The sequence below is a fragment of the Lichenostomus cassidix genome, chromosome 15 (genome assembly GCF_008360975.1).
Source record: "Lichenostomus cassidix isolate B80296 chromosome 15, HeHo_3.0, whole genome shotgun sequence".
Lineage (NCBI taxonomy): Eukaryota > Metazoa > Chordata > Aves > Passeriformes > Meliphagidae > Lichenostomus > Lichenostomus cassidix.
In genome coordinates, this window is record NC_139496.1 from 10,401,455 (window position 1) to 10,426,062 (window position 24,608).

At 43.1% G+C, this 24,608-nt stretch overlaps 1 protein-coding gene across 2 annotated transcripts in view; it reads left to right on the forward strand.

Moving 5' to 3' along the window:
* The window catches only part of TAOK3 (TAO kinase 3), a 72,372-nt gene that overhangs the window by 27,529 nt on the left and 20,235 nt on the right, over positions 1–24,608 (forward strand). The window contains exons 3-14 of one of the 2 annotated variants that reach the window (XM_085076122.1): positions 4,381–4,470; positions 5,620–5,830; positions 7,941–8,012; positions 8,960–9,061; positions 9,354–9,399; positions 10,009–10,105; positions 11,833–11,946; positions 12,657–12,748; positions 14,458–14,551; positions 15,945–16,026; positions 18,456–18,623; positions 21,375–21,581. In XM_085076122.1, coding sequence (XP_084932248.1) covers positions 5,711–5,830; positions 7,941–8,012; positions 8,960–9,061; positions 9,354–9,399; positions 10,009–10,105; positions 11,833–11,946; positions 12,657–12,748; positions 14,458–14,551; positions 15,945–16,026; positions 18,456–18,623; positions 21,375–21,581 — 1,194 coding nt within the window. In that variant the 5' untranslated portion in view covers positions 4,381–4,470; positions 5,620–5,710. The remainder of the gene's footprint in view (positions 1–4,380; positions 4,471–5,619; positions 5,831–7,940; positions 8,013–8,959; positions 9,062–9,353; positions 9,400–10,008; positions 10,106–11,832; positions 11,947–12,656; positions 12,749–14,457; positions 14,552–15,944; positions 16,027–18,455; positions 18,624–21,374; positions 21,582–24,608) is intronic. The other variant, XM_085076123.1, reaches the window with a different exon arrangement.

The window sequence follows — 24,608 nt, forward strand, 5'->3', positions numbered from 1 at the left end:
CATGTTAATTACCCTTAAACTTAACAAGGGCATACATATTTAATTACATTGTTTTAAATTCAACAGGAAAACTATTGGGAAGCAGCACTCTTGCTTTTTCATTATATATCTATTGTGAGAATGATGCTGTTTGACTTTTAAACTAAAGCCCAGGCTGCACCCCATGATTTTGGGTAATTATGATTATACATATTTAGCAAAGCAGTGGAATTCCAGAGCACAACTGGGACTATTCCTTTGGGGAGGGCTGGCCTGTGGCTTGACTGCATACTTGTTGAAACATTCCCGATGACTAAAACTGATTCTTCCTTGACTTTAAGCCCACTGATTTTATTTTTTAATTTTTTAAAATGTTTATTGTCATATTTTAATTTTTTTAACAAGTTTCTCTTTTGCTGCCTAAATAGTGGTCATAGGGGAGCTGTAAATTGAATATTTCCTCTAAAACTATTGCTCCTCATCAGGAAAAATAGCTGTTTTTATTAAGGTATTTATCTCCAACAAGCCCTGCAAGTTATTAGCTGGATTTCATACCCCAGGGGCAGCGTGCAGTGATGGCCTGGGTCAGAAGAGTTGTGATTCAGGGTTTTATTAGCATGAGTAATCTGTGAACTCCCCATGACCTGATGCACACGCGAGCTCTGGACAGCACTGAACCCAGGGCTGGGATGGAATTCCAGGTGCATTGCTGAGCTGAGCACTCCAAAGGCAAATTCTTGCAGTTCTTTTTAGGAGCTGGAGGTGGTGAAGAGCTGAGGATATTAATAAGAATGGTGTGTGGCATTGACTTGGATGTTCTGGGAGGTTATTCCTTGGAAAAGCCGAGCAGCAGAGGTGGTGTTTGAGGAACTGCTGCTGGTGCCACTCGTGTGCTTCTGGTGACATTGTCCAGCTTTCCTGGCTGCAGAATTCCTGAGCCTGCTCCTCCTGCTGGGTGCCCTCAGGGAACACTGCCTGATACCTGCAGAGCCTCAATTGCTCAGGAATATTTGTCTTTCCTGCTGAAGGTCACTGGGTACCTTCTGTTCTGGTTCTGTACCAAGTGAATCATTTTGCTTCGGAGAAATTGGAGGGAAGGACATGAGAGGACTTGCTGCTTCTAGAGCAGAGTGAAATCTTCCCTGAATGTCTTGGAATTGGTGATTAATTCAAACAAACAAAGGCTGTAATGGAGGTGCTTTCTGTATGCCCTCTGTATGTCAGTAGCTTGAGTTTCAGTGCCAGATCTGTGGCTCTGACTGGTTTAAGCATTAAAATAAGTGAAATGCCTGGAAAAAAACCATGTATGTTGTGTTCACTTACACCAAGTCAGCTGGGAAAATAATTCGTAACAATCAAAGAAATGACACTGAAGAGCTCCAAACGTGGAGGAGGTTCAACAGTGTTCTGCAGAAAGCTTCTCTAAAATAATGGGCTGTTCATCCAAGGTCATGGTCTTCATGTGAGGGAACCAGCCCAGGATGAAGTGTTTGTGTTTGGCCTTGCCAGCCACCCCTATGTACCAATTGAAAAGAAGGGGAAGAGCTCCAACTTCTTAAAACCAGCATGAATCCCCCAAATTAAACCAACAAAACCGTGTCAGTTTGTGTGTGAGGACTGCAGGGGAACTTGAGCATCTGCCTAACTTCAAGCTCGAAAGGTTTCTTACTTAGGATGGTTGTTATCTGAATTTATCTCAGAATTTCCCTCTTTACCTTGTCTTCCAGACTTTGGAGAGACTGAGATGATGAAAGGGGACTCTGTGCTTGCCATTCTTAGGAAAATAATTCTGGTGTGAATTTATTCCCCTCTAAGTACTCCTCTAAAAATGGGTGCATGAGCCATGTCATGTTGCTCCTCCTCTGAGTGGAATCTGCTGCTGGTCCACCCTGTTTCCTGTAGTTTGTTTTTTCTGCACGAAGTGGAAAACTTTGTCCTTGTTTTGGGAAGTACCCTGGTGTAGTTAGGAACTAAAATTAATTTTGTGTATTTCTGGGCACATTTGAAACAGCCCTATGGTGCTGTGAGATGCAATTCAAGCTGGTTTTTTATGAGCCACACTGAGTTCTCAAGTTTATCTTATTCACTGGCATAATTTTAAATCTGTGGATTATTTGGAAATATGGGTAGTTTAGCTGCTCTTAAAGGTGCTTCCAGTTATGTTTTGCTCTCTCATTTACATTCAGGTCAAGATATTTTCTGTATCAATACAGCACCTGGAAGTCGTAACTGGTAGGAGAGAGTCTTTATGCAGACACCTGTAACAAAAGCAGTAATTCATGTTTCATAAATGGGAGAGTTGCTTAGAATTGAGAAAACTCTGTTGTCTGAAGAAAATACAGATCTTCCAAACCCTCAAAGTCTGGAGTCACTTGTCACTCCCCTAAGTCCCTGCCAGTGTGATTAATGATGTTTCCTTTTGAGGTCTTAAGGACATGCAGAGTCTCAAGCGCTGCTTTACAAGGATGAAAAGCAGAAATCAGACTTCTAATAGAAATTGTTTCTTGCTGTGTTAATTCAGCACTTTGGTAATGAAAAGAACTTGCTCAAATTGACCATACCTTGAACTTGAGTTTTTTCTGCTAATGGCATTTGACTCTTACAGTGCTCGGCCTTGATTTAAACCATTTTTATTTCAGTCTTCACACATCTAGAAGAGAATTGTCATATTAAGGATTTGTGACCTTGCCAGCCTGAATGGAAGTGGTTTGTTTGGAAGTGGTGTGATGTGTGTTTGTTGTGTTTGACACTCTCCAGTACCCAAATTGTGTATCTGGGGCTGCAGTGGTGTCACACAGAGGATCACTCCATGATCGTGTTCAATCAGCAGCACTCAGGTTACCATTGATACACTTTCCACCCTAAGGTTTTTTTTTTATATTCATTAGTGGAAAATAATAGTCCTGCTGAGCAGATTCACTCACAAGATTTACTTGCCTCACTACTCATGTCTGCCCTAATTGGAAAATTACATTATTACTTAGGGCTTAACTCTGAGTATTGACATTTAGCTTCCCATTTTAAATACCTTGAATGCTGGAGCTGCACAGGCTTTATTAATGGCAGAGAGGCTCATTTGACTGGAGATGGATAAATTGTTTTCTCCGTCGGTTTGTTTTTATTGTTTGAAAGCCAGATGGATTTTTCTGTTGGCTGAAGAATACCAGACCTGAAATACAGCATTCTTTGCCCTGTCTGCAGGGCTGTAGTAAATATAGCACCTTTGGGTGAGGCCAATCAGCCCAGAATGAATAATCATTTCATTCAGCTGGCTTTTGTTTATACTTGAGTTTGGCTTTTTTAAGCAAAACATTGCAGAACCTTTTTTTGGTGCTTTTCAAATAGCCATTTAACAGCTCAACAGCATTGCCCTGCAGTGAGATAAAATAACAAAAATAACAATTTTTGGTAATGTTAGCTATTAGCAGGAATATTTCTGCTCCTTTATTTTTTCTCTAATAAAGGAGAGGATGAGTTAGTGCATTTGTCATTAAATCAGGTGCCTATTAATTCACATTTTGGCAATGTAACTATTGCAGTATGCTTAACTTGGAAGCATTTCTACTGTGAATGTAGCTACATAATAACATTTCCCATGAATTCAAGCTGATTCCCAGCTCTCCCTGTGTCCCACTGCCCTGAGGGGACAGCAGTGGCTCTTTGGGGGTGTCCCTACACCCATGGGAGTGGGTGGCTGCAGTGAGGTGACATCCTTCTCTGTGACCAGATTTCAGCTGATGGATCTCACTGGTTGGCACTCCTTTTCCATTTTTTTCATTGCTCATCTTCTCCCTGGTGGAATTCATCAGTGTTTGACTTACTAATGCCCAGGACTTTCCCTGGAATCTTGTGTGTCATCAGAGCACACAGAGAGCTAAGTGATGGACTCAGCTTTCTCAGCTTGTCATGGAACCATGGAATGGTTTGGGCTGGAAGGGACCTTAAAATGATCCAATTCCACCCCCTGCCATGGGCAGGAACACCTTCCACTATCCCACGTGGCTCCAAGCCTCGTCCAGCCTGGCCTTGGACACTTCCAGGAATGGGGAATTTTGCTGAGCTTTGTCTTTTTTATAGATTATCTAAAAAGTGTAATCAGAGAGGGAACTTCCTGTGCCCTAGCAGACTTAAGAGTCTTCATAAAAGCCAAAGAACTTGGCATTTAACCTCTTTTCCTGGTTTTCTGTCCTACAATGATCTACATAGTTCAAGGGCTATGGAGCACAGGAAGTGTTTATTCTCACCTCACACCATTAGCATTCCCAGCCAGTTCTCCTTGTGCTTTCCAGTGGGGCCCTGTAACCTCTGGCCTTCGCTGGATGTTGGTATTTTTTATGTTAGAATAAGATGTAAAACTTAAAAATCATTTTTCTAAATGCCGCTATTTGTTTTTCTTTGCAGAATAGGAGAGTCTGGAGGGCTGGGAGCAAGGGACAATGCTGCTGGAAGGAATGTGAGCCACAGAGCATGGTTGGTGCCACAGTTATCCAGGTGGGCTCCTCTCTTTGCTCCATCACTGATCCTGAGCCAGGGAGGCTGGCTCAGCACCAGGCCAAAATTCTACTTTCTTCCAGAAGTCCAAAACCTTCGAAAGCCCTTTATGTGTGTTTTGGTGTTAATTTTTATCTGATTGTTACATTTCAGCTAAATCCCTCATTAAATATTGCCCTGGTTTCTATCAAGGCATAGGCTGAAGGTTCTAGCATGTGTTTGCAGCAGTCTCTTGTGCCCAGACAAGGTGTGGCCTCAGTCAGTGAGGTGCTGAGGTGTGAAAGCAGCTCTGAGCCTTGCTCCAGACTGATGGAAGCTGCTCCAGCTGACTCAGCTGCAGCTCATCTGCTGTGTTTCACCAGCCAAAAGCAGATGGGTAAGGTCCCCATCGTTGCTTTGCACACCACTATTTAATGGGTCAATGGAGATTTTTCAAGGTGTTTTGATAAGAAATAGAAAACTCTCTATTTGGGTGTTTTTTTTTTTTGTTCTTCACACATTAATAAAGTGTTGGGGATGAATACTAAAAATCTTCATTTAGATGCAGTTCTGTGCTAAGGAAAGATGTTAAGGAGGCAAAGATCTGTCTTACGTGATGGAGTTTAGGATTCTTCAAAAGCAATTCCATGTTCTGGGAATGATCACAGTCCAGCAGCACTGGCTGTCATGCAGCTCTGAGTAAACAAATAGAGAAATAACAATTACATGGCTGCAAAGTGATGCTGTGAAATAGCAGCTGACTTTTCTACGAGCACCAGCTGGCAAGTGGGAGTAGAGAAACAAAGCAAACAGCCCAGAAAAGTAGGAGGAACAACAGAGAGAGTCTAAAAACTGACACATCAGGAGCCCGGCGTGAAGAATAACAAACTCCTGTCACAGGATGTTTTGCATAGCAACAGGACTCTTGAATTCAAGTGGACTTCAGTGTCACTGCAGCACTTGCTTCCTGTGTGAGATAAAGAGCTGTTGTACCCTGAATGCATTTTAATCTCTCCATCTAAATAGGACTAATAATTAAAAAGAATTCGGTGGAGGAAGCGATAGTGAAGTCTATTGCTGCTGGAAGTGTTTCCTCTCATTTTGCTGTCAGAGGAGTGTGAACAGAAACACGTGGAAGGGCAGCAGATTAAAGATGAACTTTCCCAGCAGGTGCTGAGAGCTGTCTGCACACGGCTTTGTCGATGAAGGAAGCAATTGGTTGGGACTCAAGAGCACAAACCAGTTCCTAACACACTTCACCATGCGCAAAGGGGTGCCAAAGGACCCAGAAATAGCTGACCTGTTCTACAAAGATGATCCTGAGGAAATCTTCGTGGGTTTGCATGAAATTGGACATGGAAGTTTTGGAGCAGTTTACTTTGTAAGTATAGTTGGTTTTGGTTTTTGGGAAACAGACCTTTTGGAGGTTTTTCATCATGTGGAGAAGGAAGTGTTCTTTGAGTTTTTAGTGCTTTGTGTGTGTTAGTTTTCTGATAATACATCTCAAAAAATCAGTGTTTCCAAACCATTCCTGATCTCTTTAATGTTCCTGTATTTACAGTAGAAGTTGTCTATAGTCTCAATAGTGCATCCAACCATCCAGGCTAAGGATAGGCAATTTTGTGCTGTTTGATGATGAAGTTGAATTTAAACAGCTGGAAATTAATTTGCCAGACTGGAATTTCAAGATACTTGGAGTTCATGTGCTTCAAAATCACTGCAAATTCCTACATGGCAAAAGCAAAGAGAAAGTCCTCAGAGGAATGGGAATTGAAGCAGGAAGGATGTATGGCATTCATTGATACAGTCAAGAGCATTTAATCTGGAAATGAGAAAAATGGTGCTTTCACAGTTGGTATCAAACAAAGCCAAACACAAAATACTGGGTTTGGAAATACTTACAATCCAGTTGCCATTAGTGAAATGAAAATTGAATCAGTGTTAAAGAAAAACTCAATTAAAGACAACTTAAAGCTACTTGGTAACATGGTCAGCCACTCAGGAGAATCAGGTTTACTGGAATTGGGGTTTCTGAATGTCAGACATTGAAGTATTCAGAAGATCCTTTACACCTCTAGCTGGCAATAGGCAGCATGAGCTCTTTTAAGCACTCCAGTTCACTCCTTGGAGTTGTGTGAAGTAAATGGAGATGTTGGTGGAGCTATTGTTAGGAGAGAAACCTTAAATTTTGTATCATACAAGTATTTCATGTGTGTTTTGAGGGATAACAATATAATTCCTCAAGGTATAATCTCAAATATGACCAAAACTGCTTCAGCAAGTGGCTGTTGCTCAGCCAGGAGCATCCCAAACCCTTGGTGCAGCCAGAAGTTCCCCCCCAGCTCTGGGAAGGTGGCAATGTGTCCTTCAGTGACAAATCCCAGCTGGTAGGAGAGATACCATGGTCAGGTGGAGCTGCTTGGAATTAATGTGACAGACAGAAATAAAGCATTAATGCATCTGTTGGAATAAAACACTCTTGATCTTTTCTGTGCTGAATCAGGGTGGCAAATAGTTGGGGAAGGGCTTTGCCTTATCCCCAAGTTCTCAGCTTTCTCTGTCTCATTTGAGGAGGCTGTGCTGTGTCACCTCCCTCCAGTAATTCCTGTGCTCCACTGGTTCCCCCAACACAATTTTTCTTTGAAGTCACCACATGCCTCCAAAAATGTCATTAGTTAATACATTACTTGAAAGGAGGATTTACCACATTTAGCTCCTATTATAGTTTAAGCTTTTAACTGTCACTAATTTTTTGTCCTGAGAATGGTTGGAAGTACAGAGATGTCAGCAACTGTTTTAAGACCAAGAGCTTTAACATGCAGAAACGAGGGCAGTGCCAGTCCAGACAAGGAGTCTGGCTAAAAACTGAGTTTTTAGCCTCCAGTCACCATCCCTGCATCATCCAGGCTGCAGAAAAGTAGAATTTTGATGGCTACATAATATTCATTGCAAAACTAAGAGGTGGTGCAGTGAAAAGAAAAGCTTTAATTGAGGTAAATTCTGGATTGAGTCATCTCCTTGGACCTGGAAATCAAAATAGCTGTTTAAGAATATCAGTGTTGTGTGGAGGTTTTGGATGAAATTGTGGAGATTTTTATACACTTCTGTATTTGTTTCTTTGGAAAACATTTTGCCAAAGGTGTATCTAAAACTGTTTCCTACTGCAATTCCAATAAAACTGTATTTTGCATGTTCTCAGTAAGTGCAATATTGGACCTTTTACATATCAGTAGAGAAACAGCACGAAGTCTAAGGGGCAACAGTGGATATAGACAGATAAAATCAGGGGAAAGTTTCCTAATAATTTTCTGGTAAATCTTATCCTGAGGAAGATGTCTCTGAGGTGTAGGAGCTTGCAAGGATATAGGAGAAAAAAGCCTGCATTTGCCACAGGCACAGCTCACTCTGTGGAGTGAAGGGAGGGGGGAAGAAAAGGTTTTTTCCAATCTTTTTCTTGCCTTTTTCAGTCTTTTTTTTTCTCCCTACTCCAGGCTACAAATTCCCACACTAATGAGGTGGTGGCAGTCAAGAAGATGTCCTATAGTGGAAAGCAAACAAATGAGGTGAGAGTGAATTGTGCATTCAGGAGCTGTGGCAGCTCCAGTGTAAATCTGAGCAGTGAAATGAGCTGCAGGTCTGGTCTGACCCCAAGAGAACAACTTTTAATGCAGGAGCTGCTGCTCCTTTCCATGGGAATCATGGAGGTTTGGGGAGGGAGAATGAGTTTATGCAAATTTTGACAAATAGTGCAGTTTAGGAAAGTGAGTGGGGATTCAGAATGCCTGGATGGGGCTGGTTTCAGAAATAATTCCATTAAAAAGTGCATTAAGAGCACCCTGGCCACTGCAGCACATTTCTCTGAAACGTAAGAAACGCTCTTGAGGATCTATAAACTAAAATTGCACAGACCTGCCAACATCAGTCTCATTTCAATTGTTGCTTGTTAATTCTTCTCTTCTTTTTGTGTTGAGCTTGGCCGCACTGTTCCTTTGGCCTGATGTGTGGAGGGCAGTGCAGGGTGTGTTTGTTTGTGAAGAGCAAACAGGGATGGTTTAAAGTTATTTTTCCTTGCTTTCCTGTTGGTCTCCCAAATGTCAGTGGTTTTGTGTTGTGTTACTGGAACAGGAGGTGAGCAGCTCATGCTACTCTCTGCAGCACTTGTGGTGTCTTTTGGACTGATGTTCCAGTTTCTTACTAAATTTGAGATCACTGAGCAGCTCAATTTGCAAAGTAGCAGCATCTAAGTAAAATGTATTGCAATTAAAATGAGAAGAAAATTATTTTTGGAGTCCTCAAGCTGTTAAATATGTATTGGAGGAGATCTCTGTGCAGTAGGGACCCAGACAGCTGATTTACAGCTGTGCTTTTGCACCTCTGACTTACCATCTTCATATTGTAAAACAGTTTTATGGTCACTTTTCAAACTACCCCACAGCATATGGTGTATGAAAGGATGCAAAGGATTAAGAAGACAACTGTATTGATACTTTTTGCATTGTTTTTTCATTAGAAATGGCAGGATATCATCAAAGAAGTCAAGTTTCTCCAACAGCTGAAGCACCCCAACACCATTGAGTACAAGGGCTGTTACCTGAAGGAGCACACGGCGTGGGTGAGTGAGGGAGGGAGGGGAATTCAGAGCTGATGGACACTGCAGCACTCAAATCCTCAGCACAGGCAGGGAAATAGCTTTGGCCTTGTGGTGAGCAGTGCTAAAAGAAAGTCAAATTGTGCTTTTTCTGATGGGAAACTAGCAAAGCCTACTACTTATATTTTTTTTCTTAATCAGGGCGTTAAAGCCACAGTGTGATTTAAATTTTAAATGTAAAGATACTTTTTAATTTCAAAATGCTTCAAGTGATGCTTAAAGGTGTGATTTTTTTAAAAAAAATTTTTTTTTGCAGTTGGTTATGGAGTACTGTTTAGGATCAGCTTCTGATTTGCTAGAAGGTAAGTTTTATATATCTTGGATTTTCTTTCTGCTAGTGCCCCACCTGAGTGTGATGGGAGGCTGTTTCCCCACAGAGGTTTTGCAGATGGTAGAGGTGGTCTGTCTGTCCTGCTCCATTCTCTAGGTAGAATTTGAGGCAGATAATTGGCATGCAGGCTCTTATTTTGTCAAATAAAGGTGTGAAAGCGTACAGGTATGTTCCTGTAAGCTGTGCCTTTTTAGGCTGCCTGTTTTCTGAATGTCTACGATAAAATCCTGCAGAGATCACCCTTGTCTTTGCCTTGCAGTGTGCAGGAATAATTGCAGATGGTTTTTGGAGCAAGAGGTTGATGTGACCACAAAGCTAGAACAGCAAAGAAACAGGGAATCTAAGTCAAAATAGGGAATTGAAGCCAGAGTTTATAAAAACTAATGTGCCTTGGGGGCCAAGATTACGGGATGGTTTGGGTTGGGAGGGACCTTAAAACCCTCCCAGGGAAGAATTCTTCCCCAATTTCTCTTTGTAGCAGGTTGGTGGGATTCCATTTCTTAAAAAAAAAACCAACACTTTCTCAGGAAAATCTAATTTATTTTCTTTTTTTTTTTTCCCCCTTGATTTTCCCCTGTAGTTCACAAGAAACCACTCCAGGAAGTGGAGATTGCTGCCATCACCCACGGTGCCTTGCAGGGGCTGGCCTACCTGCACTCTCACTGTAGGATCCACAGGTAAGGCTGGAGCTCAGTGCTGCTGCTGCCCTTGAGTCTCAAAGCTGCTTCACTGCCTTTAAACAGCCTTGGGAAAAGTTATTCTGTCCAAATTTTCTCTGCCTTGTTGGCAGTTGTTCTGTGCAGAGCAAAGTCTGCACAGGAATGTTGCACTAAACACTAATAGAAAAACAGCACCCTAAATTTGCTGAATAAATTGGAGTTCACTGAGTTAGGCTGTTTAAGACTAGATATTTTTTCATATTTATATGCGAATAAGTAAAACTTTATGCTTTCAGAAATCAAGTTATAGAAGTGTAATTCAATAATAAAATTACCTGAGAAGAAATCAAAGCAGTTTTTCTCATGGGAGGTGGCAGAGCTCTGGAACAACTGCCTAGGGAGGGCATGGATTCTCCCTTCCAAACCCACCTGGACATGTTCCTGGGTCCCCTGCTCCAGGTGACCCTGCTTTGGCAGGGAGGTTGGACTGGGTGATCTCCAGAGGTCCCTTTCACCCCTAGTTTTATTCTGGGCTTCTGTGACCTGGATTTCACCCAAGGGCTATTCCACCTTTTAATTTCTGAGCTGGGAAGGCAAATGTGCTCTCCCAGAAATGAGGACCAACGACACATTTCTGTCTTTGTGGCAGAAAAGTGAGAGAGAGCGAGCCTTGGCTTGGCAGGGAGCAGAGCTGTGCCAGGGAGAAGTTCCTGTGGCAGCAGAGCGGCGAGACTGAGGGAGAAGGGTCAGAATTTTGGGATAAGGGACAGAATTTTGGGATTGGGGACCGAATTTTGGGAGCGGGGACCTGGCGCGGGGGTGCCACCTGGTGGCGAGGGGGCGGCACTGCAGCCCACTGATCCCGCTGGGGTTGTGCTGGGGGTGGAAAAGGAGGGAATTATCGTTGCTATCATTGAATTGCAGGCGCGAGGGTAGCAGATCTGTTGCTGATGCCTGATGTGGCTGTTGAGCTATCGTGTAGAATCACAGCATGGTTTGGGTTGGAAGGGACTTTACAGTTCATCCCAGTCCAAGCCTTGTCCAACCTGGCCTTGGACACTTCCAGGGGTGAGGTAGCCACAGCTTGTTGGGCTCCCTCCCACACTCTCACAGGGGAGAATTCTTTCCTAAATTCCCGTGCTTTTTTTTTTTTTTTTTCCCCTAAAAACCCTGCACTGTGTCAGTTTGAAGCCATTCCCCCTTGTCCTGTCTCTCCAGGCCCTTGTAAAAAATCCTTCTCCATCTTTCTTCTAGGCTCCCTTCAGGTACTGAAAGGCCACAATTAGGTCACCCTGAAGCCTCCTTGTTTCCAGGCTGGGCAATTCCAGTTGTCTCAGGCTTTCCTTGCAGGAGAGGTGCTCCATCCCCTTGGTTGATGGACAGGGAAGGTCACAGCCTGTTCTGTCTCTCTTGTACCTTTGAGGTGTTCATTCTTGCACACACAAGACTTCAGCACTTGTCCTGCAGCAGAAGTGTCAGGATGTACAAGCAGCACATGTGTATGAAATACTCTGTAATATTAGTTTGGAAGCAGTGCTCTCCTGGGAATGGGGGAATAGAGGTTACTCTGGGCTTGCTGCTGAAATAGGCAGTGAATTCCTCTCTCTGTGTCTCCCTGTCCCAGCGTTGCCTGCCCTGTGGGTGACAGGATATCCTGTACTTGCCCTTTGCAGACAAAGGCAGCTCACCAAAGTTTGTATCATGCTAAATTACTATTTTTTTCCTCTTTTTTTTCTCTGTTAAAGGGATATTAAAGCTGGAAATATTCTTCTAACAGAACCAGGTCAAGTGAAACTCGCTGATTTTGGGTCTGCATCCATAGTCTCCCCTGCCAACTCTTTTGTGGGAACGCCTTACTGGTGAGTGGAACCTGCATTGTTTCAGTCCTTTACAAAACTGCTCTCTTCCCTTTCCAGTGCTTCACAATATGAAAATTATAGCTGGATAAAATCTTCATTTAGCTGAGTAGTTTTCTTAACATCCCTGCATCCAGATCTTCAGGAAGTGTGTCCATAAGTAGAGGTTTAGGCTGTGTAGTGCTGGGAAATGGCTGCACTGTTGCAATGACATTGGCTTAAAAATAATTCACTCTTGCCATATGTGATGGGACTGAGACATTTATGGAGAAAAGGGGATCTGACTGGAAGTCACAGAGCTACTTAAATGCTGTTTTGAAGGAATTGCTGAAGGGTCACCTGAGTTCCTTGGCATTCCCAGCACCGAGGACCAGCACAACTCCACACTCCACTGGTTTTGTGGCAGAAGCCCCAGGGCAGTGCTGGGAGGTCACCATGGCCCAGCCTTGGAATGAGGCCGTTTGGCAGGAGGCCTGGTTTTGGAAGAACACAGTTTAAGAGGCTGATTTTTTTCTCTCCCCTCTTTCCTCTTGCTTTTCCCTTTTCCTTTGACACATTGCTGGTGTGGACAATCCATTCCAGCACAGTTTTCCTCAGCTCCCTGCTGGCTCTCCTGGTCTGTAGCTCTGCTAAAGGGGGTAAAACCACCTCAATTCGTGTTGTGGAGTCACCCCCCATGTCCCCTAACCCAGCCTTTGCTCTGTGGTTGGCAGGATGGCACCAGAGGTGATCCTTGCAATGGATGAGGGACAGTATGACGGCAAGGTGGATGTCTGGTCTCTGGGGATCACGTGCATCGAGTTAGGTGAGTCAACACACAGCAGCTGAGATGGATCATTAGCTCTGCAGTGGATTAGGAACTCCTGCAAAAAGGGAAGATCCTTATTCCTTGTAAATTTTCCCCTTTAAAACGCCTGACTTGGAAAACTCTGACAGTTGAGTTAAATCTTTTGCTCTCTGGCAAATCAAGAGCAAGGCACTAACACACTGTGTTTTCATGTTAGCTTGGTGTGCTCAGGTATTCCCTGAAGAACTACCTCTGTCCTCTCTGTTTTCCAAGCTGGACTCTGAGAAATCAGTTGTCCCAACTGTTGAGTCAAGGGAATTGGTGTCCTAAGGATTGTGTGTCAGAAGGGACCCACATTTATTTTCAGTTCTTCTCACCTCCCTGCTTTCTGAAACAAAAATCTTCAGTCTCAGCTGAAAGTTTGTGCCATGAATCATCGTGGACAGGTTCTTCATGTGAGGAGAAAAGGGTTTGCACTGCAAAGGGCAAATGATGCACATCCACAAAGCCTGGAGCAGAGGTGGATGTGATGGCAGGTACACAAAACAGACTCTGTGTGTTTCAAGCCTGAATATTGACACTGCATGTGCTGAGTAGATCATTTTCAAAAATTAGTCTTGATTTGGATTCTACTTACCTTAACAGCAGTACATCAATAACTTATTGTGGGGTTGAGTTCACTGAAAATGTTATTGATAAATGTTTAATCAGTAGAAATGTGTGTGAGATAACAAAGAGTGTGCAGAATAGGAAGAAATGTCTTTAGAGTTGAGATGGTGTAGATAACTAGTAACTAACAGTGCTGTATTTCATGTGCCAGCATGTTGACACTGTGTATTTTGATATAAAGGATGCCAAAATCAGAAGTTTTAGACTTCTGTTCTTGTGCATGGCCACTGATTTTTTTTGTTTGTATGGAGTTCAGGTGTATCACAACCTCTCAAGGAGTAAATCCCAGCAGTAGGAGAGAGACTGTCCAACCCTATGCAGACACAGTCTTGGTACCTGAATTTCTGTGGAATTTTTCACTCAGGAACCTTAAAGCCCTTTTACAGAATTGATGGATTTGCTTTCTTTAAAATTACCCTTTTGAGAAGCATTAAGCTTTTAAAAACTTTTTAAAACTTCGAACTTTGCATGATTCCCTATCTGAACATGAGGTCAGGCAGCAGTGGAAGGAAATCTCTTGTTGAGCAGCACTTGGCTTTCTTTGGATGTTGATGTCTTAGTTCCTTGTGTAGCTGAAATAAGTAGTGGTTAAGAAAAAGCAGATGTGGTGGTTTGCCTGGGTGCTGCATGGCAAGGACAAGGGGCTGCCCTGGCCTGAATAATCCTGGATCAAAGATCTGTAGGGGTTGATACAGCATGTCCTGGCCCTGAGCTGTGCCTAAGCTCACTTTTACTCAGTTTCAGCTGGTTTTGCCACAGCAGATCAGGTGGGAGATGTTGCAGTTAAAGTAAAATCGACATCTCAGGTGGGAGATGTTGCAGTTAGGGTAAAATTTACTGCAAACTCTTCCTTATCATTTGTATCCTGCTGTCTTTGGATTTTGTCATCCCTCTCCAAGTGAACAGCAGCTTTCCTTGAGTGGGTGTCCTGGTGTAACCCAGAATATTAAAATAATTGGCCTGAGTGTGATGGTGACAGCACTGAGTATTGATTTAGCAGTGACACCCTGCTCCTTTCTTTCCAGACACCTTATCACACCTCTCTCTTCTCTTTCCAGCTGAAAGGAAGCCTCCACTTTTCAACATGAATGCAATGAGTGCCTTATATCACATAGCCCAGAACGATTCCCCTACGTTACAATCAAATGAATGGTAAGAGAACCATTAATAGCTGATTTTTGTTGTTTATTTCCCTGAAAATGCTCTGTGACACCGCTCAGTTCAAGCCTGCCAAGGAAAGTGTTGGTTGCAGTGCAGAGATTTGCCTCACATCATGCTCCTGTGTAGGCTGGCTCAGTTTTGACCTTCTGTCACTCTGGCTGTTCTACAGCCCAAGAGTGTGGAGGTGTTAATTCTGGGGCTGTAGGTGCTGTAGGAATTAAAATATTCTTAGATGCAATAAACCAGCCGTGGCTTGGAATCAGCAAAGTTTCCAGCTGCCAAAGATCCCTGGCAGAAGAGCTGTTAGCATTGCTGTGCAGCTGAAATGTAGAGCAGGGGAGGAGAATGTGGAGGAAATTGGGTATTTTTGTCAGTGGGTGACTCCAAAAGCCCTCAGAGCTCCATGGCCAGTGAATACTCCCTGATTCCTGTTCCCTGTACCCAGGAGTGGAATGTTGCTGTGGGGTGATGCTTGGCAGAGTCTGCTTGAAGCAAATGTTCCTGGAGAGCTGTGAAGTTCCCCCATTTCTCTGCTGGGCGTTCAAGCAGCACAACTCTTTAATTGCTGATAATTTTATCAAATGATCATTTTATCAAGACCACTCCAGCTTCCTTATTTCATCCACTCTGTTTTGCCCATTTCCCACAATTCCAAGAGCTTGCTCTCCTGCCCATGTTGTGTGCAGGATTTGCAATGCAGAGCAGAGACAGCTGTAAATAAACAGCACCAGATCAGCATTCTTGATTGCAGGCACTTTGTTTATAGTGCCCTGTTTGCTCTCCGAGGGCTCAGGCAGTCAGCAAGGTGCCTTTTGTGCTGCTTTGGAGTTCAGTGGCACCTAAAAGATCAGTTTACTTCTTTCCAGTTGTGATAAAACCTCAAATAAAGCCTCAGGTGTTGCTGAACTGAGCACTGAGGGGCTCTGCTGAGGCAGGGTTACCTCTGGGGGAGCAGCATTGCAGTAAGTGCATTTCTGGAGTTCCCAATAATTTCATTGTCATTTGTTTTTAAGTAGCTGAAGCAAAAATAGTAACTGGTGCTATTACAAAAATACTAAATAGTGACTGGTACACGTAGTTCTAACTGGTAAATAGTGTAAATTGTAAATAGTGAGTGGTACACGTAGTTCTGGCTTGGTTTTCAGTGTTTGCTTGGGGATAGTTTTGTGTCCATGTTGTTTCAACAACCTTTAATTGAGGAAGAACTGATGGGATCAGCTTGGAAGTTAGAAAAACCCAGTTACTTTCTCTGCCTTAGAACTTAAGAACAAATCAGTCAAGGTTTTTCTTTTGCTTTGCACTAATAAGTTTGAATATATTCCAAATATTAAGCTTCTTTTTTTTTTATTTAGATTTTTTTTTATTTATTTATTTTTATTTGCAGGTCAGACTCCTTTAGGGGATTTGTTGATTACTGCTTACAGAAAATACCTCAGGAAAGGCCATCCTCAACAGATTTGTTACGGGTAATTTATCAAATCTTTTCCAGAAATTTGGGGGGAAATCTGTTTGTCTACCAGAATAATTGTAGAGATGGTGAACAAATACTGTCCATACAAAAATCCCCTTTTTGGTTGGGTTTTTGGTTTTATTTTTTCCTCCATTCATGCATCACACTTAGCAGTTAAAAGCAGCATTAAGGGCATAGGCCAAGGCTGACTTCCTGCCCTAATTAAACCACCAAACCCAAAAGTTGTTTAAATCCCTTTAATGGTTTCTTTACTGAACCCAATTAATTAAACTCATTTTGGAAATAACTGGATCGTTTTGGAAAGGGTTTTTACAGGTCCATAATTGCCAAGAGCCTGTAGGAGGGGAACCTGGGAGTGATGTGTGTAGAGTTTGCCAAGGTTTTGTCAGTGAATCATAAATCAGTTCCAGTTTCAGTCATTTGGTTTCAGTTTACCTGGAAAATACAGGAACTGTTTACAGCTCCAAGGGCTTTGCTTTTGGGAAATTCAGGAGCAGCCTTCCATTAGAAGGTAGGGGGGTGTGAAATCCTGTCCAGCCCCTTTTCCATCAGGCTTTGGCTTTTCTGTTAAGTATTCTTTAAAATTGATTATTAGCCCTGCTGTCCCTCTGGCTCCTGGTGCCAATGGCCTCCCTGGGTAAATGATGAAGGAGCTGTTTGTGCTCCTTTTGGCACCTGGTATATTTTTTATTTTTTCCTGTGATCCATTTGTGCTGTGCAAATAATCAGTGTTTTGTTCCCTGGTTCTACTTGTAGCACTCTGACCAGCTAATAGGTTTATGGTGTGGGTTTTGGAATGATTCATTCCTGGGGATTGGCAGCCTTGCTGCTCTCTAGGAACAAGCTGAGTTCATTGAAGGATGTGATTTCAGGAGTACCTTAGGTTGGAGTCTGTACAAACAATTAGAGCTGAGGTCTGAGTCTGAAATCCTGTATATTCAGTATTTTATATTTTATTTGAATTTATGTTTGCCCTACGCTTTCCATGTGGTCACATTTTAATATTTGAGTGCACACATAGAATGGATTTTGGTTCAGAATTGTTGTTCCAAATACATTGCTGCTTTCTAAAAATGATCTACAATGAGATAAAAATGGGTTCCTTTTCTTCCTAATCATAAATAAGCTGCAGATTGTTACTGTTCACAGTGAAATAAATGGTGGTTATCTGTGTTGAGGAGCAGAAATGATTCATTTTGTTTCTGTGTGAAATGATGTTTAGAACTTTTAGCTCTGATTCAAAAATAAACACCATCACTACGAGCAAAAAATGGGTACTGAAATGACTGGCTGTCCCCACTAGCAAAACTCAAATGCACAACAGTTTGAATTCAATTAAAAACAAGAACTCAGCTTGTGGCATGATGCTTTCCTTGTTTATTTACAAATCATTAAAGGATGATTAGCCCATCCTTTTGGCTCTTTTGTTGAAGTCTTCTGTTTTAGGGAGGGCTGGAGCTCCATGTGTGGTTATTCCAGCTCTGGGGGATGAACTCACTCTTGAGCTGAGCCCACAGCAGAGCTCTGAGGCTAAGCAGACACATGTCACCCTCCTGAGAATTTCCTTGCAGGTGGGTCCAGCAAAAGGAAATTTTGCTGGAATTTTTGTGGAGGCTCCAACAAAAGTCCATTGTGCCATTTGCAATATTCAGTAGAGAACAATTGTTCTTTCTTCCCCCAATTTAATTGTAAATTTTTCTATTCTCACTGTCAGTTTTTCTGCAACCATGCAGAGGATGTTTGTGCCCTAAAGCCATCCCCCTTGGGGCCACTAAGCAACACACCCAGCTGTAGTGATTCCATATAGATTATTGGCAAGTGTGCACTCAGGTTGTCTGCTTTAGCCAAGGTTAAATGGGAAAGCTGGAGGTTTTTATATTCTTTGCCAGCTGTACAGTTCAGGAGAATGCATTTGATAAATAGGAGAAGAGGCTTTAATCATGTTCTTAAATACCATTAAAGAATTTATTAAGTCTGCACTTAAAACCTGTGCAGGAGTTGGCAAGAGCCTGGTTTTATTTCAACTCTGGCTGCAAAAGCTTTAGGTATAAATAAACCTTGTGGTCTCCTTGTTGGTTTTATGTGTGAATTGGAATAGATGGATGCAGGATAAATATTTGCAGGTTGATTCTTCTTTGTCCTGGATGCATTTTGTTCATTCCTGTCAATTGAAGTGTCACCTTGTGTCTTTTGAGTGAACCAACTGAGGGAGGGACAGATTATCTGTGTGACCTGGAGATCTCAGGAATCCTGACCCCAACCCAAGCTCAGTGTGTTTGGAGTCCTTCAGGATGAATAATAGCAGTTATTGAATATGAACAGATAAATTCCACAATGGGAACTGTCACTTGAGGGGGTCTCAAAAGTCCCCATGCCCCTGGTTTTACACATCTGAGATCAGATGTTTGATTTCGTTTGATTCAGCACGATTTTGTCCGCCGGGAGCGACCGCCCAGGGTGCTCATTGACCTCATCCAAAGGACCAAGGATGCAGTGAGGGAGTTGGACAACCTGCAGTACCGGAAAATGAAGAAAATCCTGTTCCAGGAGACACGGAATGGCCCCCTGAACGAGTCCCAGGAGGAGGAGGAGGTACTTGTGATGTGTTACCCCATTTGCACTCTTACAAGTGATTTTAGGGCTGGGGGGATGTTCCTGTCCTTAGGGTGGCAGACCAAGCACAGCCTGGGTAAGGAATGTTGTTGGAATACCATCTGGATCAGCAGAGAGACAGGAGAAGATAATGAGTGGTAGTAGCCCTTACTCAGTGTTAAAGCTGCCAATTACTGTACATGTAAAACTTTGGATTTTTTCCAGTGCTGGCCTTTCTTCTGGAAGCTTTAGGGAAGAAACTCATTCTGAGGGAGGTTCTCTGTGAGAAGTGGCTCCCAGCCTGTGTGGAGGAGGGTCTTTGACAGCCCAAGCTTTTCTTTCTCATCTGCACAGTCAAAACAGCTCCATTAATGTTAATATTTTTTCAATTACCATAACTTTACTGTAGAGTAATTGGCCTCTCATAAGCTGAAAAGCAAATCACCGAATTAGTAAGACTTATTTTTTAAACTTCTTTAATGTTAAAGAAGAAAAAGGTTAAAGACCTAAAATGCAGCTTCAGTTTAAATCTTGTAATAAACAACCCACTTAATCAGTGTATGATAATTGACCCTAACTGTGGCTGGGAGAAGGAAACCAGTCATTTTTCAATTGATGAGCTTAGATGGAAATTAATGTCACTTGGTGCAGGCACAATGCATAAATAAATCCATGGCTGCTTCTCAATGAAAAACACTGACAGACAAATTGATGTCTGTATTCCTTTTGCTGCAGTGGAGTGAGGCAGTAACAGACAGTGAGGTGCCCAAGCTCAGAGTATCTTCAGGGGCTTGGGTTTGAGGTTTGGGTGTGTCCAGTGCTTCTTTAAACTGAAGCTCTGGTTTAGGAAATAGGAGCTGCAGGAAGAGGGGACTGGCACTTTGTGCTCCCCTTCCCTGTGAAGGAGATGCCCCAAAGGAGCAAGAACAGCAAGAACAGCCACTGCTGTGATTAAAGGTACCCTCCAGCTTCCAGACCTGGAGCTTAGCTGGGGAATTGGGGCATTGTCAGACTTCTGCACTGAATCCTGTCAGCAGAGTGGCAGTGAAGTGCCAGGGAATGAGGTTCCCACTTGGCTGTTCAGCACTTCCAAGCTCAGCAGGAAACACGTGGTAGTGTTTGACTCCAAGGTGTGTCTTCTGTCCTTCCTGTCCCCACTCCTCAAAAAACCAAAGAGCTGTTGTATGGGCAGGGATCAGCTGACACTCTGCATGTGCACAGCATGCTCTGCACTGCCCCTGAGCCTGTGTCCCACCCGAGGAGGTTTTATTGCTCGTGTTTGTCACTAACTGGGCAGGGAAAGGACAGCCAGCACGTGCTGCAGTTCCTGCTTCACTGGGGACACAGCCTGCTCGACTGGAAATGCCACCAGGCAGCTCCTTAGCCTACCTTGGACTCTCTGAGGTGGAAGAGGAGCCTTGCAGTTCTTTAACATGCACAGCATTACTAATGCTTTCCTCAGAGCCCTTCCAAGAAGGTTAAAGTTGAAGTCAGAAGTCAACCCTAAGGTTGCACTTGCAATCTCATCTCTGTCCTTCCTGCACAGACATTTATTAATTACACTGCCTCACCTCAGATCCTTCATTATGTGATTTCTGCAACTTTATGTAAGCACCCTGAAAATACTTCCAATCCCCTGTGCCTGTGTTCTCTGTACAATAGTATTATTCTGGATTTTAAGTGCTCTCATGCAGGCTCTGAATGATCTGCTGATTGCTCAAAAAATAATCACACAATCAAAGGCAAATCTGTCAAGTCTCAATTTTATCTTTGTGTCGGTCTCCAGCAAAATGAGTTCCCTGTTAATTGATTTGTAATGGAATTCTCCCCAAGCTCCCTTCAGAGGCCAGGGCAAACTGGATGCAGCAGCAGGCTGCTCATTTTAGTGAGTCAAGGCTGCTTCACACCAGGAGCTGAAGGATGTTCAGAGTTCTGTCCTCACTGTGAGCTCCTTGCAAGCCTCTTCAGTGCCACTAGTTAATTACAAAGGACTCCATAAATTCTCTAAATCAGTGCAGACTAAGTGCATACTCTGGGATGACTGTACTCCTGTGAGTATGGAACAAGAAAAAAGGCTGCTAACTTCTGATATTCGTCTGTAGAATCAAAAATACCTCATAGATGAGGAATATTTATTTATGCTTTTCCAAGTTTTAACCCCTGTAATAATGCAGCCTCATCTGAGTCAGCTGCTAAGATTCTTCACTCACCTTTATCTTGGCTGCAAACTCAGGTTAAAGGGGGTTTTAGCTTGATAAAATAGAATTGCTGACTGCTTGGGACATGGAGGTTAAAACCTCTACACCATGTAAAATGTATCAAATAATAAATAACTGAGTTTGTTGTCTTATGTGTTATCTGATTCAGGAAATGTGTTATAGGATATCCTGGCTTGGAGCATTGTTTGAATTCAAACTTGGATAATTTCTTTTAATTATGAGGCTCCTTCCACCAGCCATCCAGCATTCCTGGATGGCTCCTATCAAGCCAAGAGCCATGCCCAGACTTAAGGATATGTGGAAAAAAACTGACTTGAAGCCTGATGAAATAAGATTGCAGGGGAAAAGGCAGAAGCTGCCTGCCCCATATAGAGCATTCCATAAGCCAAACAGCCCTTTGAGATAAGCAGTTGGCAAAATAATGCCCTTGAAACCTGCAGAGTCACCTTTAAAACAAACTTTGGGCATTGCAGGCACGTGCTGGGCAGGTGATCTCCTGCGGGATCTGTAACTGATGCCCCTTGTTTTATAGGACAGTGAGCATGGATCAAACCTGAGTAGGAAGATGGACAGTCTGGGCAGCAACCATTCCATCCCCAGCATGTCTGTGAGCACAGGCAGCCAGAGCAGCAGTGTGAGCAGCATGCAGGAGGTCCTGGATGAGAGCAGCCCTGAGCTGGTCATGATGCATAGTGACGAGAGCACCATTAATTCCACCTCCTCCGTTGTTCACAAGAAGGTACGTGTGCCCTGGTGCTCGTGTGCTGAGAGCAGGAGCTGCTGCTGGGCTTGCCAGAGTCAAGTTCTGTGGGGTTTTTGTCTTTAAAAGCATCTAAATAACCACTGCCCATGACAAGAAGTTGCTGCTGAAAGAGCTGTCAGTGCCTAGGCAGGGTCACCCAGACTCCCTGCATGCTCAGCCCTGCATGTGCACCTCTTCCTCTGTGCTTGGGACATCCTTGATTCCTTGGGAATGCCTGTCCTGTGCTGTGCTGACAAGTGCTCCTGGCAGCCAAGCTAACACTCTGCCAGGCCCAGTGTGTGATTAAATCCTACCTGCACCCAGATTTCCCTCAACAGGAGTGCAAATGTGCAGAACTTTGGATGCTTCCCACGAGGTATGTTTGGAGTCAAGTTCCACTCAATGCATTTCTGCTCCTTTGCTGCATGCTGTGATCTGTTGCCTTTTGTTTTCTTAGGGGTGGATATCAAGCTAAGGTTGTCTTAGCTGTAAGTCAGCATCTCCTCTCCATTGTTTGACTCAAATAGTTTTGGCTTGGCCTTAGCAGTGTCATTTGCTAGTGGGCAGCAAAATGTAGGTTGGTTGTGTTGGTTTCATTTGCAAGGAACTTCAAAGTGTACGTTTGCTTTTTGCCAGAGGACCTAAAACGTTGCAGCAGCATGAAAAGTATGAATTTCTTGTTTGTGAGGTTACAGTAAAGCTGGGTTGTAACTAACTAAATATTTGTAAGCAGTTTTTCCTCCTGAAGTGCAAGATTTGTGTCACTCAGTATTGAGAGGTCTTGAGAAATTTTGTCTTCAACAGAATGTGATCTTATGTATTTGAAGGTACTGGCAGAGAAGTTGCAAAGGTTTTAGGGGTTTGCCTCTTTCCTAAATACACTTGACAGCAGCTTCAGAGAAGATTGTTTATTCAGAAAGGTGAAAATAAGGTGTTAGGTGCCAAATGCCAGCCCATGGAACTGTCCTGAAAGAAGAGCAGCACCACCAGTGGATGTTCTGGGTGGTTATAATTGGACCTCTTCCTTATTTTGTGTAGGTGTCCAAAATGGATGTTAACTTTAATCTCACATTGTTAAATAACCATATTTATTTGTGCATTGAAAGAGAAGTTTGAGAGACTGATTTACACAGAAGTCATAGGTTATAATGTCTGCTCAGAGTCATAACAGTTGATTAAAACAAAACATGAGCTGCCTCCACCAGACATAAATGGCATTTGAGAAAGGAGTGGAGTTCCTGCTTATTTTAAGAATTCTATTATGTTTTATAATGGTTTTATGACGCTGGTAAAGGACAAATACAGGGTTTCTGATGCTGTGAATTCAGTCCTCTTAGACTTGTGTAGCTGTTTGGTTGAGTGGGATACACAAACAGGACACCACATGGAAGGTTTTATCTGGTTTGAAAAAAAACAGGATGTCTTGCACACTTGTAACTGAAGTACTGTAAAAGAAATCACCTCTAGATCACTTAACATAGCTGTTTTAGGATAATTTTGGGTGCAGAAAGCCCAGGTCTGCACTGATGGTCTTCACAAAACAGGTAAAGATTGGCTGGGACTGCTGAGCCTTGCAGTGGAGTAGATTCCTTCTCCACTGGAAAATATTCCCTTCTGCTGTATGTATTCAGAAAGCAGATTTGGACTCTATCTAGCAGGATGTATTCCAGTCTGCAAATACATTGTTTTAATTTAGTGCACGATTCTTTATTCTCTGTTACTTTGGGAAATGGAATTTTAAATGGAAAACTATTTCATGTGTGTATTGTGTGTGTATTAATACATGTGGAGGGATTAAAACTGGAGCAGGACACTTCAGGGGGTTTATATCCACATACATCCCACTTCATTTCCAAAGTAAAGTTCCTTGTACTGCCAAGATTTCAGTTTGTGCTTTAACTGTCTTTCTGGGAACTGTGATGAAGCTGAGTTGGCTTTCACCCTGGAGCTCCTCACAAACAAAATGGGAAGAACCTGGGCTTCAAGTTTAAATTAAACTTTTGTTTTGCATTCAGTTAGCCTTTAAAGGCTAAAAAGAAAATACTGATGAGCATCATGTGGGTGTAGGGTCTCATACAAGATGGTTTTGACATGGGTGAAATCAACAGTGTGGTGTAAAATTGTGGTGTTCCACAAATGTGTTAGTGAACAACCTCCAGATTGTGTAAAGAGACCAAGATGGCAAAATGGCCTTGGAATGTTGATATTTTCAATGGCTCAAAGCTCTAAAGTGCCAGAGGCCTGCTGGTGTTTTGAGCCACAGCCCCAGAACGTCATGTCCCACTCAAATGTAGGATGGAGGAGTCTGTGCTCTTGGGAGATGCAGTTCTCAGCCTTCAGTGCTTGCAGCTGCTGCCTGGTGTGGAGAGCCAGGCTGGGGTGGCTTGGCCTGGAGGAAATCAGGAGCAGCCCATCCCCTGAGTGGTGCTGGGCTGGGAGAAGCCTCAGGCATCTCCATGGAGCACTCCTGGCATGTGTGTGACCAACCACCCTGAGGCAGAGGCTTAGGGAAGGCTGATGTAGTCAAAGCGCTTGTAAACAACTCATTTTCTTTCTTTTTTTTAACAGCTGCTAGTTGGCTGTAACTTCCAAAAATGTTTTGTGGTCACAGGGTAAGTGAAATGACCTGTTCTGATCTGGTTAATTTTCACTGGCTATGCTGGTTCATGGCAGCCAAGGTGTGCTTGGGGTTTGCCTGCATTTGGGATAAATCCTCCCTGGAAAAACAGGCACAGCCTTATCCCTTCCACAGCACAGTAGAGCTCCATGGTTTTAAACTTGTGCTTAGAACAAAGGGTGACTCCCACCAGTCAGAGTACACCCAGTAGGTTGGAAGAAAAAACACTGAACGGGAAGAAAATATTAAAAATTATAATAAGCCATAATTGAATGTAGAGCTTTATATGTTATTTAGTTTATAGCTGTGTCCTGAACTGCTGGGAGGAAAAAAATGGCAATAATGTGAGCTACCCAGGCAGGAAGCCCATCCTTGGGACCTAAGCCTGCTCCCTCAGGAGAACACCT